Source organism: Pyrus communis, chromosome 16 (assembly GCF_041283825.1).
Source record: "Pyrus communis isolate YQ-2024b chromosome 16, ASM4128382v1, whole genome shotgun sequence".
Classification (NCBI taxonomy): Eukaryota; Viridiplantae; Streptophyta; class Magnoliopsida; order Rosales; family Rosaceae; genus Pyrus; species Pyrus communis.
In genome coordinates, this window is record NC_142580.1 from 30,144,125 (window position 1) to 30,158,675 (window position 14,551).

Genomic DNA, 14,551 nt, shown 5'->3' on the forward strand with positions numbered 1-14,551 from the left:
GGAAGGTGCACAATGAGTTTTTATGGAATGGTGTAGAGGTTTCCCCTTTGGACACCCAACTTAAAGCTCAAACTTGGCTGTCAGAATACAAAAAATAGAATGAGGTCACATCTCACGGCATCACGGAATGAGTTCAGAAATGGCAGAAGCCAGATTTTGGTTGGATAAAATGTAAATTTGATGCTGCTTGGGATGAGATTGAATCGCGTGGAGGAATTGGGATTGTGGTAAGAAACTCAGAGGGCAAGTTCATTGCAGCAATGGTGGTCCGGGAGAATGGGATTCGTTTTGCATTGCACGCCGAGGTTGTTGCTACGCATGAAACACCTGTGTTTACATGACAATGGTCAACTGAACAGGTGTAGGTGGATGGTGATGCTCTTTTGGTGATATCTGCAATCTAGAATGAAGGAACATCGCATCGCGGCCTTTATGGACATCTGTTTGCTGATACACGGTAGATCCTTCAAAGTTTCAAGCAATGGAAGGTTTCGTTTGATCGAAGAGATACGAATAAGGTGGCTCACCGCCTAGCAAGATTTAGTTCTCGATCATCCAATTTCTTGGTTCGAGGAAGTAATTTCTGATTTATTATTGGAGGATAGTATTAGCAGTTAAGTTTGGTGCTGGACACATTTTTTCCCTTTGTTCAAGTTGAAAGTCCCAACAAAGCTTTTATTGAGACCCATTGTTTGCACCTTATTATCGATTTTGTACGTACTTCTATTAAAAAAAAAAATTGACATTTGATAACATGTAAATAATCTTAATATTTAAATAATAATATGAAGATTAGTTAAGGGATTGAATAAAATGAAAAAGGAATAAAGTTTCAGGAAAAAAAAAAGAAAAAGGGTGGTAGCCTAATTTATCCAAAAAGAAAAAAGAAAGACGTTGTCGTTGCAAGCTTAAGCTGCTGAGGACACAAGAGGAAGAAGGGAAAAAAAAAAAAGTTTGGGACTCGGGAGTCTAGAGAGAGAAAAAGAAAAAGAAAAGTCAAAGAGAGATAAAGAGAAGAGAGGGTTTGTTTTCATCAGTTAGATCTACGAACGTTGTTTCAGAATTGTTGATAACGGTTTGGTTTCAGATTCGGTTTTGTTATTGGAAGCAGACGCCGACGAAGACGCTCTTGTGATTTCGTGTGGGATTTACGAGAGAAGACCTTCTTCGCTGTTGATGTCAGTCAAGTCGATGACATGTGAGATTTGTCTCTGACCATCGACGACGGGAGTCTGAAGTATTCAGATCGGACGTCGGAGTTTACTCCGGTTTGGGTCCCCGGAAAAAAAGGGAAGAGTTTTGGGTAAAGGGGATGTGGATGTGGATGGATTCTAGATTTCTGTGAAGGTACGCAATTCATTTTACTAAATTTATTCCGGTTTTGTGTCGAGCAATCTTTTTGCTTTTTATTAGGCGACCCTCGTACCTCTTTTTTTTTCAACAAAATGCGCAAAACAAAATTAAAATAAACTATAAAACTATTACATGACTAGAAATGATTTGTTCTTCTTGAATCAAGGTTCATGCTTTTTGCATTTTTTTTTTCTTTTTTTGGAGTTTGGATTGATTTGTTGTAAAGCAGTAAATAATTGACTTTGTCCAATTTTTGTGCTTGCGTAGATTTTTTGTGTGTTTGGGTTTGTCTTGAATCTGGGATGGAAAACGCCGGCGGCCAGGTTGCTGCTCCAATTTACTTTCACCAGACGCTTTCGGGCCGGTTTTGCGATTCGCCGGCCATGGGGAGGAAGCGCGATCACCCTTACCCGGGCCCCAATTATCAAGACCCTCACTTGCAGCAGCTGCGCGTCACAAACCCCGGCAACAACTGGAATCCAAACGTTTGGGACTGGGACGCTGTGAGATTTGTTGCCAAGCCTCTGGACTCCGAGATGCAGCAACTTGGTACTACTTTCACAACAGAGCAGAGGAACAAAGAGGAAGCTACCGGGCCTGTGAAGAACACGGCGGAAGATGAACATGATGAGAGCCTTCAGCTGAATCTCGCTGGTGGCTTCACCTCTGTGGAGGAGCCCGTGCCCAGGCCCAATAAAAGGGTCCGGTCTGGATCTCCGGGGAATGGGAATGGGAGCTACCCTATGTGCCAAGTTGATAACTGCAAGGAAGATCTGTCCAATGCCAAGGACTACCACCGCCGACATAAAGTCTGTGAGATTCACAGCAAATCCACCAAATCCCTTGTTGGCAAGCAGATGCAGAGATTCTGCCAGCAGTGCAGCAGGTCATTTGGATTAATGGAATATTAGTTTTTTGGTTTCTCATCTTCATTTATCTCCCTTTGTTTTAGTGATTTTTCTTGCTCTAAAATCGTATCAAAATCTTTTTTTGCTGTTGCAGGTTTCACCTCCTTTCAGAGTTCGATGAGGGGAAGAGGAGTTGTAGACGGAGACTAGCGGGGCATAACCGGAGAAGAAGGAAAACCCAAGCAGAGGATGTTACTTCACGGCTCACTCTCCCAGGAGGTGGCGATAACAAAAGCATTGGAAATATAGATATTGTCAACTTGGTAGCTGATATAGCCTGTCCACAAGGTAAGAAGACTAGTCTTGAGTTCATTGATCTTAGATTTCCTGTGATCAGTTACTAAATGTATGCATTAAAATTTGTAGGGAAAAATGATGTCAGAAATATCAATGGCTCATCGGTATTGGACAGAGAGCAGCTCCTTCAGATTCTTAGTAGGATAAATTCGTTACCTTTGCCAGCAGACCTTGCTGCCAAGTTGCCGAATCTTGGAAGTTTGACTAGGAAAGCTTCTGAACTGCTTTCTTTAGATCTGCAAAACAAATTGAATGGAAGAGCATCTACAGCAACCATGGACTTGCTTACTGTACTATCAGCTACTCTAGCAACATCTGCTCCAGAAGCTCTGGCAATGTTATCTCAGAAGTGCAGCCAGAGCAGTGACAGTGAGAAAACTAAGTTGACCTGCTCTGACCAGGCAGCTGGTCCCAATTTGCACAAGATACCTCCACAAGAGATTCATTCAGCTGGGGGAGAGAGAAGTAGTACAAGTTACCAGTCTCCCATGGAAGATTCTGACTGCCAGGTTCAAGAAACTCGAGTTAATTTACCCTTACAGCTATTTAGCTCCTCACCTGAGAATGACAGCCTGCCAAAACTGGCTTCTTCTAGAAAGTATTTCTCTTCTGACAGTAGTAATCCCACTGAGGATAGGTCACCTTCATCTTCCCCTCCTGTTGTGCATACACTGTTTCCGATGAAGAGTTTGGCAGAAACTGTTAAGTCTGAGAAGTTGTTGGTAAGCAAAGAGGTCAGCGCAAACCCCGACTCTAGCAGGACTTGTCGTAGTAACATGCCTTTTGATCTTTTTAGAGGGTCAAATAGGGGAGCTGAAGCTACCTCCATTCAAAGTTTCCCTAACCAACCTGGCTATACTTCTTCTGGCTCGGACCATTCACCTTCTAGTTTGAACTCTGATGCGCAGGTACTGTTGACTTACTACGTTTTGCTTATTTCATGTCTGTACACTTTTGTTGGATATTGGTCTACATTTATTGAGGGATTGAATTGATTGTTTTGTTCTCGGACAGGATCGCACAGGAAGGATATTATTTAAGCTATTTGATAAAGATCCAAGTCATTTGCCAGGGACATTGCGCACACAGGTTAGGAGTTTATGGTTCTTTTTAATCACTCCTGTTGTATGAATTGTCAAGACAACATTGTAGTTTATGAATTGTCAAGACAACATTGTAGTTTGTACAGCTTTCTTTCTTTTTTATTTATTTTTATTTTTTTTTATTTTTTATTTTTTTTTGGAGGGAGGGGGGCTTCTTACAAAGTTTGTTGCTCTGTTCTTCTAGATATACAATTGGCTTTCCAACAGTCCATCTGAAATGGAGAGTTACATAAGGCCTGGTTGTGTCGTTCTATCAGTTTATGTATCAATGCCACCTGCTTCCTGGGAGCAAGTGAGTGATCTTTTTTAGTTCTAATCGGCAATCTTTTTATTGTACTTTGGCTGACCACTTGTACGGCGCGTGTATATTTTTCAGCTTGAAGAAAACCTGGTTCAGCATGCCAGTTCTTTGGTTCAAAGTTCAGATTCTGATTTTTGGAGAAGTGGGAGGTTTTTAGTTAATACTGGCAGGCAATTAGCATCACACAAAGATGGTAAGTACTGATTAGTAGCGGTGGCTTTTGGTTACTGATACGTCAACCCCCTTTGTGCTTGATTTTTAATAAGGTGCTTGTGCTTTTGTTTTAAAAAGCAACTTACTGTCTGTTTCTAATTTTTACCAGTGTGCTTCCACTTTTGTTTCTTTTACTTTTGTTTTTCATTCTCATTTTATTTAGGCCAAAAGAATTCTTTTGTTCATAATCAACTTTTTCTGTATTTTGATAATTCTTTAATTCCATAGCATTTCAACTGTTATGTTTATGGAGCTCTTGAATTGTGATTTCTACTTTTTTTTCTAGTAGCTCTTATGCGATAGTAACACTTCTTCAACAAGTTTTTCTGCAGCAGCTTCTAAGTATGACTTGTGTGTCATTGGCATGCTGCCTTGTAATTTTCTCTTGAGTTATGTTTGCGTGGCATAATTTTTCAGAAAAAATTCGTACATGCAAAGCTTGGAGATCATGTAGTTCTCCAGAGTTGATCTCTGTGGCCCCTTTGGCTGTTGTGGGTGGGCAAGAAACTTCTCTTCTGTTAAGGGGTAGAAATTTGAATACCCTTGGCACCAGGTTAGTACAATTTTCTTTTGTGTGAAGATTATTTTGTGAATTCCTCGTCTCTGTTTCTAAAGTTTCCGGTCATGCAGGATTCATTGCACGTATATGGGGGGTTACACGTCAAAGGAAGCTACTGGTTCAGCATATCATGGAATGATGTTTGATGAGATAAACTTGGGTAGTTTTCAAATTCATGATGCATCTCCTGGTGTTCTTGGTCGCTGTTTCATAGAGGTAAAACTTTAAGGAATAATTGGTTTGTTTCAGAAATTGATGTAGAAAAGTTTCTGTTGTACTGACCTTTGCTAATATGAACAGGTGGAAAATGGTTTTAGGGGCAACAGTTTTCCAGTGATAATAGCTGATGCGACAATCTGCAGAGAATTGAAAGTCCTTGAGTCAGTGTTTGATGCTGAGTCAAAAGTATGTGATGTAATATCAGAAGATGAAAGTCATGATTATGGGCGGCCGACATCAAGGGAGGAAGCCCTTCACTTTTTGAATGAGCTAGGATGGCTCTTCCAAAGAAAAAGGATATGTTCCATGCTTCAAGAGCCTCATTATGCACTCAGCCGTTTCAAATTTTTACTCACATTCAGTGTCGAGAAAGACTGTTGTGCTTTGGTTAAAACACTTCTAGACATACTATTTGAAAGAAACTTTGACAGTGATACGCTGTCGGGAGGGTCAGTTATGCTGTCAGACATGCAGCTTCTGAACCGGGCAGTAAAAAGGAGATGCAGGAAGATGGTTGACTTGCTCATTAATTATTCTATAGTTAATAGTGACATTGACAAGAGATACATCTTTCCACCTAATCTTGCTGGACCTGGCAGCATGACACCTCTTCATTTGGCTGCTTGTATGTCAAGTACGGATGACATGATTGATGCTTTGACAAATGACCCGCAGGAGGTAAAAATAACTGTTGGCTTGCTTGTCTATAAATTTTTTTGGAGTTTGCACATCGCGCTTGAATCCAACTCATAGATTTTGATTGTGTGCTTTTCTAATGGATGGTATAAAACTTACTACCAGTCTTACAAATATGCGGACATAGATTTTGATTTTTCTTTTGATCTTTTGTTTTACTCTTTCCCTTTAGATTGGCCTGAACTGCTGGAACTCCGTTTTGGATGCTAGTGGGCAATCTCCGTATGCTTATGCTTTGATGAGGAATAACTACTCTTATAACAACTTGGTGGCTCGTAAGCTTGCTGACAGAAGAAATAGTCAGGTTACTGTCACAATTGGAAATGAGAGAGATCAACCTCAGATGAGTATGGAGCTGGAGCATAGGACAAATACGCGATCCAGACAAGGTAGTAGATCATGTACCAAGTGTGCAATTGCGGCAACCAAATACAGTAGGAGAGTTCCAGGTGCACAAGGCTTGCTTCAGCGCCCCTTAATTCATTCTATGCTTGCCATAGCTGCTGTTTGTGTGTGTGTGTGCTTGTTCTTGAGGGGCTCCCCAGACATCGGCTTAGTTGCTCCTTTCAAGTGGGAGAATTTGGAGTTTGGCACAATTTAATCTTTTATGGGATAAGTACTGATTAAGAAAAGAGAAACAAACTTTGGGTTGACGTTGACCATCCAGATTAGCTTTATGGTCACGATGGAAAAGAGAAGTTTTCTGCTTAGCGGCATTCAAGAGGAAGCGCAGGGGTGTGATGGCGGACCTCATAAGCAAGAGAATTCTGAATCAGGCTCAGGTATTTGGTGATTCAGATGCTGGATGTTTATCTCCAACTAATCCGAGGCATGTGCAGGGTCTTGGGTTGTTATGCTCGTTTGTGTTGCGAAATGGGTGAATTTTTTGTCTCTCTCCCCCTTTAAACGTAGAAACTCTTCTGCCCTTGAGACAGAACCTAATATAATGTGTTTTTTTTTCTTTTTTTTCCTTTTTGGCGGGGCAACCTATTATAATGTTGGATAAGATGAAACGTTGGCGACGGGCAGATTGTAAGATCGTATAAGTATCCATGGAAAGGGGGATGAAGGAAAAATATCGGAGACCCAAATAGAAGGAAGAAGTGTAGGTGGATAAAAATATATGTGGGTCTTCTTTTCTAGTATGGAGATATAAGCCTGCTCTACCCAAGTTTCTCACTGTAGAGTTGAAGGGCGGAGGATCAATCAGGGGAAGGACAGTTTCATCGTATTTGATTATAGTTTATTTAAGCGTATTTCTTGCTTTCTAGATTTTTTTTAAATGTTTCTTTCGGGTGTAAATTTCAGAGATTGATATTATTTGACAAACGGTAAAGATGTCTATTACGCCTTCGACCTCGTCCCTTTCGGTCTTGGACCGTTGGAGTACTATAGTATTTCTGTTGAACATGTCACAACATCAACAAGACGTGTATTTATAAAGATTTTTTTAGCCAAAATAATATCTAAGATTGTTATAACTTTTTGTTGGTCCTTGAAAATGAAAATTGATAAAAGTGGTCACTATGTATGTTCATCATAAATCATTTGTCTTGTCGTTAGATTTTATGTTAGTATGATGATAAGGCATATGAGTGATACCATCAACTCAATCATGTGTTGCCATGTGGATAACCATAAAAAAATAGTTTTTAAAGAATTAAAAAAATAGGTCCTCTCATCCAGCCGACGCAAGTTGCAACCATCTCCCAAGTAACCTAGATGTCAGCGACCGCTCACCTTTTTTAAGTTGTTTTTCCTTATTAAGTTCTCTTCACTAAGAAAAAATTTAGTTATTTTGAAGACCTAAACTATTTTCAAATAATAATTTTGTTTTATTAATCTACACAGCGACACATTATTAGATTGAAGGGATCACTTATGTGCCACATCATCAAACTAAATAGCAAATGAAAACCGAAACGAATGATAAAAAATATTTATGATTAACAAATTCGAGACAACTTCTATCGATTTTTATTGTTAGAGACTAAGTTAAGGAGTTATGTCAGTATGAGAGATCACGTTGTCTGAAAAAGACTTATTATAAATTATCATGTATTAATCTTGCACTATTTCTATTCGGCCGAGGGAATATTTCATACGATATTTGTCTAAATTATGAGGAGAAATAAGTCAAACTTAGGAACAGGGAGTAGAAAATTACTCTAGGCAACTTGACTTGGTCTTTTTAGTCCACACCACGTGTCAACCACCCATTATCATACAAGACCGTTATATTATGTAGCCGAATAGGATCGGGAAAGACAGTGAAATGAATAAGTAAATAATACATGACTGACACCGTACGATGAACCTGTCATATTCTATTTGGTAATTCATAAATATACAGTCCAAAGTGGAGAGCTTCATCGATCAATTAGGGGCATTGGGTCTTCCTGATCGGGCAATATTCTGAACGAATACTTCGGCAACACTTTCCCCAAGCCCCTCAATGAGGCCGCCGATGAATTCAATGACGACTTGAGATGCGAGGCGAGCAGCAGTCCCCAACACACTCGGCTTTTCTCGCCCCTTGAGGCCGTTTTCTTGCAGCCCATTTATCATGTTCTTGGCGCAAACTGCATGAATATGGTAATCACACACCTTGCAGTGGTAAACCCTGCCCGACCTCTTCCTCCTGCACTCCGCACAAACAAAACTGCTACCAGAAGAATCTCCGCCACTACCACCACTTGCTGCTGCTGGTAAAAGCCTTAGGGTATGTGGGTGAGTCTGCAGGTTTATTTCTGAAGACAACATCGCACAGCAAGGATGCATCTGGAAGCTGCATGCGCTGCATCTGAAAGCATAACCTTTGCTTGGCTTGTGACAAACATCGCACTTGGATTGTGCAATTCCTCCTTTAACTAAATGAAAAAAACATTCAGCGTGGTATCGCATAAAAGGAAATACACATGTGTATGTATTAGAATGTAAGCATCTAATTAGTAACCAACAGTTTGGTACGAGTAGCCACTAGCTAGCTAGTTTGGAATTGTTTCAAGATAAGCTGTATTTAAATTAGTGTACGTACATGAAATAACGACGTCTGATATGTACATATGCATGACAATTGATTATGAGAGTGACGTAAGTTATGAATGAATTACCTGCTTTAGAATAGAAAACAAGTTGGTGTTGGAAGTGAAAGGGATGGTTCTTTAGAGCTGGAGGAGCCAAGGCACAAAAATCATGGAGCTGAAAATCACATTGTTGGCAAATGAACCTCTTGCCGGCGCCGTACTCCTTGCAGCCGGCGCAGGTGAAGAGGTCGGGCAGGATCACTTGGGACAGAGGGTGTTGTGGATGACCGAACTGAAGTATCTCTTCCCCAAATATCAGTTCAGGAGATGTGGGGAATTCGAGCAAAGGAGACTTATTATTTCTGGGGACAATATTATCCAGCTTTGTGGGTTGGGATTGGGATTGGGTTTGGGATTGGGGTTGGGATTGGGATTGGGGGGCAGTTGATTCTGACCTCCTGAGGAGAGAAGTTCTTGTCTTCTTCAAGGGTTTATTGCTCATCATCATGGTTGGTTCTGCAGCTGGTCGAGTAATGGATCTCTGGTTAGCTAGCTTGTTATTTTGGTGGTGCAAATTGCAAAGCACAAGGGAGAATATTTATGCTAAAAAAGTTGACACTATTTGGGGAAAAGTGATCTAATGATCAAGGACCTAAATTGAGGATTTATAAGGCTACATTGTTTGGGGTTCACCTTTCAACGTGAACTGTAGTCCGAAAATGTCCATCCTTTTAGTTTTACCTCTCATTCAAGAATCAAGAATAATCTAAGCATAAAATCAATAAAACTGAAAATTGTTTAATTATTTGATTTTCTCACATTTTTCTAGTGGTTTGTTTGTTTTTTTTCCTGAGAAATTGACATTTCATTGTTGAATTAATCAAAGCGTAGACATTTGGCAAAGAAAATGTTCTCGGATAAAATCTTATCCAAGTAAAATTATATGGGAAACCCTAGCAAAATTAATATATATATATATATATATATATATATAAAGGAGATCCCCATACTTTTAATAAAATACAAGAAAATTATCGTCCGACAAGAAGGCAAACTTGACATCAAGGCACAACAGCTGCAACAACGATTTCAAAGGCCATGTTGGGTAATCTGATCTTGCGAGCCACTCCATTTGCCCTACGTGAAACATGTTGTACATGAAACTAACGCAACCTTAATCAAATAATTAGAACTAAAAAAATTGTGGAGTTAAAGCTTGCACTAATTAAGTCTCATCTCAAGGTCACGAAGAAAATGAATGATGGAGAAAGACTCTTCATATACCACAATCACCATTTAATTAATTATTATTTTTAATTATTAGTTTATTAAATAATGAATTAAATCTAAAAATCTGATTAATTCAAATGATGTGGTTATCTACATCAAATACTACCTAAAATGATATAAAAATATGGTACAAAAACGTGGTATGAATAACTTTACTCAGAGAAAATTGAGTAAAGGGATTGAGGGCACAAAGCACTTGTGCACTTTGCTGTGGAAAAAGAAGATACCGCCGCACCAAAGTCAAGGCGTTTGTCTTTTAAATACTTTAGTCGTGGGCAATTGCATTGGTCTTCGACGAAAATCCGATACAAAGAGAAATCAAGGAAAATTTTGCTTCCTTATCAGCTTTTAATTATGAGTAATGCTAACGAGATTATTATTTTACACTACATTTGTATATCATATAATCTGACAATTAATGTATACAATAAATATCCAATGAGATAAATCCATTAATTGACTTACTACACATCATATGGTACACCAATATAATATAAAATATGATCTTTCTAATATTTTTCTTTAATTAGCTCCGTGTCTTTTGTACTTTGCTTGTTGGTTTGTAGAGCATCTTACGACAAATATTAAAAAGCATGCTTCGTTTTTTCAATTTCTTGTTGGAGTGAGTGATTCCCCAATTATTAGTTGTTTTTTTTTCAAGTGATTCTCTTTGATAGTACTCACTTTCTATCCTTTACACCAAGAAATACACAAACGAAACTACAAATTAAAAATATAAAACACGATATTCCTTGATACGTGTATCTTTACGACTCAAGACATATATCACAACTTTATTAGCACTCGCTAGTAGTGTTTGGACTCAATATTATACCATTAGCATGAGCAATTAATGGCGTTAGATGTGTGAGATGTTAAGATAATTTTTTAGTTATTGTTGAGGGATAATATTTAGATTTTTAATAATAATAATTACCTCTTAATAATTTATTAAAAAAAAGACTAATGAAAATAACCTCAAAACTTTAAAATTCAACCAAAAGCAATCTAATAACTTTATTTAATGAAAAGGACAAAAATGAAAAAAATGACAAAAAAAAAATTCTTCTTTTGTTACAAGATATTCGTGGTTTATACCAGACTTCACTAATCTCCAAACTACTGAGTATCGATCAACTTTGTAAGATCTTAGATTATCGCCTATCTGGAGTGAATATCACATACAATCGCACCATTGGGAGCAAGGCCGACCCCCTTAGAGGACTGATCCAATCAGGTAGTTCCCAGTGTGGACGAACACAATCGACTTACTCTCAGAGTCAACTGGAATTGTCACGTCCTGAACTCGGGGTCGGTGGAAAAATAAGACCCCGCGCTCGGAATGCGAATAAAAGTAAAAATAAATAAAATGAAATTGCCACGGGTTGGAAAATGAACTCCTCTTATTAAAAATAACTCCAAAATCCTTACAAGGTGTATAAAAGTAATAAATTAAAATCTTGAAATTTCTCCTCAATCACAACCTCAGCTCTTCCAACACTTATCTTGCCAAATAACTGTAAAATAATAGGTGAGGGGTGAGCAACAACTACCGTTGCTCAGTGAGTAGAATATATAACATGTCAGTCAAGCGATGCCATTTTACACACTCTAGAAAATACAATAATAATATCAAAGCTTTAATCACGTAATTTCATATCACATCATCCCTTCACATGTCCACTATATCCTTCATAAATTGTAACTCACCACGTGACCCCTAATGGCCATTCTGCCCTAATGTTCCCGTGTGCACTTTACATTTATCCCTCGGATTAATGCAACACCAAAATTCTCATGCTCCATGAACATCTCAAACAATTCACTGATCAGATATATATATATATATATATATATATAACAACTCTGAAAGTACTTCACAAAATCCATCATGCTTGACTTGAAATAGAGAGATTAAAAAATAGCTCAAAACCCATGATATCTCATGGTTTTCGTTTATTAGAAAATAAGAATATTTGCAACACATTATATAAACCACTCACCTCGATTATCCAAGCTTTGGCAAGACAACCCAACTAACAATCTCCACACAACAAGCATACTAACCCAAACTCTGTTTCTTGTCTCTTTGTAACTCGATCTCTCTCCACACACACATATTAGGACTAACACTTTGCATGTCAAACTCTCATGGTTCCTTTCTCATTAACATGCATGCAACCATAGACCTTATTGCCAATCCAATTCACATTCTTAAAACAAAGAGATGAAGTCCCTATTTATAGTACCGAGCGGCTCCAAAACTTAGTGACTCATAAAGGCACGTGTCAATTGGCATGGAATTATAACATGAGGAGATGACACCTAACTAGGTGATTAAGCTAATGATTAAATGGTGGCAATAAGATGTGTCAACTGCATGCAAGACTTGAATTGTGGAGCTACACGTCCAATCCAGCATGGTGCTTACAAGCACCTTAAAAAGGATAAGACATAAGGCCGCATGGTAAGCTTCACACGTCCACCTTATAAACTTAGGACTAAGCATAAGCATGGTTCTAGGGCTTAACTAAGAAAAATATTCCAAAACTTAGCTTCAAGTCTAATAAAATAAATAATAACTTAAACATAAGGCTTTCACCAATATAAAATATGGGTTCTCACAGGAACAGTCCGGAGTACGGACTCTGTCAACTGTCTAGGTGTTAGGTGGCGTAGGCTAGACTGCGTAGTACCCTCTTGGCCACATGAAGTGTCAGACAGCCCAGTCTATCGTTGCTGCTCCGCCCACCCACGGTGGAGAAGAGACAAACAGTCATTCTCCGACGTGGCGTTTGTACATCAGAATGGTCTTCTCGTCGAACCCTTATTCCCGGCAATGAAGGGGAATAACCGGTGATGTAGACCGACTCCATGGAAGGCCTATAAATAGGCCCCATGGCCCTTCATTGCAGGTAAGCTCTAAACACCCTAGAAATACACTTTACATCCTCCTCACTACCACAACTTAGGCATCAAAACTCCATGTTGGGAACCACTTTTGTGAAATCCCGTCCCTGGAATTTCACCATTCATTTTTATTTGGTAATTTAAATTCGTATTTCACGTTTACGTTAATTTTATTACTTAATTTTAATTCCGTAAATTTTGGGAATTAAATCGAATAGTTATTGGGTTTGAATTTTCATAATTAATCTTTAAGATTCGTTGACCTTTCGAGGTCACAAATAACGTTTTCGAATAGATCTCGAAACCACAAGCACATAGGCGGAAGCCGTTTGGGAGTCCGGGTTTTAATAGTATAATTACAGACATTTTAAGTTGTTACCAAATTATAGATTTTAAAATTTATTTTGGAACTCCCACCTTGTGAGAAAGGGACCAATAAGATAAGAGAGTGAGGGACCAATTGGAAATGGGAGAGAAAAGGAGAATGAATCAGGAAGGAAAAAAAAAAGGGACTGGTCCCTGCCAGGTGGTAGCGGGAGAGAGAAGAAGATGAGTGTGTGGGAGAGAAAAGGAAGGGAAGAGTGACCAATGGGAAGGGAGGGGAAAGGAGAGACCCAAAAATGGGTCATTTTTCACCCGCGAACCATCATTTTTAACCCAGCCATATCTTCTTCATCCGACTTCCGTTTTGATAATCTTGGTGTCCATGGAAAGCTCTTGATGAGTCTTACAACCCTGTAGTGTTAGATTTCCATTTTTCCTTTACATCTTTCTAGGTCGAAGCCACAAATTTTCGAGGGTTTTCCGGCGAGTTTTCTCATTTTACAGTGATTCCGACAATGATTACCGTCAATCATCACTACCAATAGACTCCTCTTAACCCTGAAGCAAGGCCCAAGCATTGGATGAGGTGTCGAAGTTCGTTTTGGCGATGAATCGAGGAATACCCACAGGTAAGGAAATTGCTCCCCTCACTGAGATATACTTGCTTGTAAAATTTGGTAATTTTTGAATTTTCCGGCGAGTCGAGGCTGCCGTCCACCACCTGCGGTGGTGCGTGCGGCGGCGCATGGCCAATGGGCCTGAATTCATAATTGATATTCGTATGAAGTGGTTTGATTGTTTGAACTTAGTTTCATTATGATACATCACTTGATCAAAATTTGAATCGACAATCAGACCGTTGGATCTTCACCAAAATTTAATGCATTATAGAACGTAATATTTAAGGATAGTTAGAACTGATGGATCGAGAATCTGATGTACATATCTTTCTGAATTGGATTCCTACGTTAGTAAAATTAATTGTTAACCGCCACCTAATTCTAACAATTGGTGGAGATTTAAGTATGTTGTTCTTTGAGCATAATGCAGACCTTAGGAGGTTACGGATCCAAAATCTGATGTGCGGATCTTCTGGATCAAATTACGTAGGGACGTGGATCTCACCGTTGATCGGAAGTTGACTTTTGGTCAATAGGTATTGAACCATTTAAATTACTAAAATTAGTATTGCTAGAGACTCAGTGAGGCTTTGCGGACTTGTCTTGGTGAGTGACTTTATTATATGTGAAATGGTTATTACCCTATTTTCTTATATTAGTATCTTGTGGATATGACTTGGTTTTATAAATGTGCTTTCTATTAAAATGTGATTTTATAATTGGCCATCGATC

The 14,551-nt window shown here is 38.8% G+C and overlaps 2 protein-coding genes across 3 annotated transcripts; one reads left to right on the forward strand and one right to left on the reverse strand.

Moving 5' to 3' along the window:
- The first annotated feature begins 896 nt into the window (after positions 1-896).
- On the forward strand, positions 897-7,002 carry LOC137730984 (squamosa promoter-binding-like protein 14). Its single transcript, XM_068470015.2, has 11 exons — positions 897-1,347; positions 1,621-2,239; positions 2,356-2,549; positions 2,628-3,466; positions 3,573-3,647; positions 3,846-3,953; positions 4,038-4,155; positions 4,593-4,728; positions 4,806-4,950; positions 5,035-5,631; positions 5,822-7,002. The coding sequence occupies exons 2-11, from the start codon at positions 1,656-1,658 to the stop codon at positions 6,248-6,250; spliced, it is 3,225 nt and encodes a 1,074-aa protein (XP_068326116.1). The 5' UTR covers positions 897-1,347; positions 1,621-1,655; the 3' UTR covers positions 6,251-7,002.
- Positions 7,003-7,803: 801 nt separating this feature from the next.
- Positions 7,804-9,295, reverse strand: LOC137730603 (protein VACUOLELESS GAMETOPHYTES). Of its 2 annotated transcripts, none has more exons than XM_088688295.1 (2): positions 8,763-9,295; positions 7,804-8,513 (listed from the first exon to the last, which is right to left on the reverse strand). In XM_088688295.1, exons 1-2 carry the CDS (start codon positions 9,181-9,183, stop codon positions 8,026-8,028), a joined length of 909 nt encoding a protein of 302 aa, XP_088544421.1. In that variant the 5' UTR covers positions 9,184-9,295; the 3' UTR covers positions 7,804-8,025. The 2 variants fall into 2 exon arrangements, with proteins under 2 accessions (XP_088544421.1, XP_068325690.1); XM_068469589.2 differs by having other exon boundaries at positions 7,804-8,519.
- Between the last annotated feature and the right edge of the window lie 5,256 nt (positions 9,296-14,551).

What these genes read in the sequence shown, in the direction of transcription:
- LOC137730984 (XM_068470015.2), top strand. Translation starts at nt 1,656, where the DNA reads ATGGAAAACGCCGGCGGCCAGGTTGCTGCTCCAATTTACTTTCACCAG. An exon ending in TTCTGCCAGCAGTGCAGCAG is followed by an intron (nt 2,240 to 2,355) that starts GTCATTTGGATT and finishes TTGCTGTTGCAG; the next exon opens with GTTTCACCTCCTTTCAGAGT. An exon ending in TGATATAGCCTGTCCACAAG is followed by an intron (nt 2,550 to 2,627) that starts GTAAGAAGACTA and finishes TAAAATTTGTAG; the next exon opens with GGAAAAATGATGTCAGAAAT.
- LOC137730603 (XM_068469589.2), bottom strand. Translation starts at nt 9,183, where the DNA reads ATGATGATGAGCAATAAACCCTTGAAGAAGACAAGAACTTCTCTCCTC. An exon ending in TGTTTTCTATTCTAAAGCAG is followed by an intron (nt 8,520 to 8,762) that starts GTAATTCATTCA and finishes TTTTTCATTTAG; the next exon opens with TTAAAGGAGGAATTGCACAA.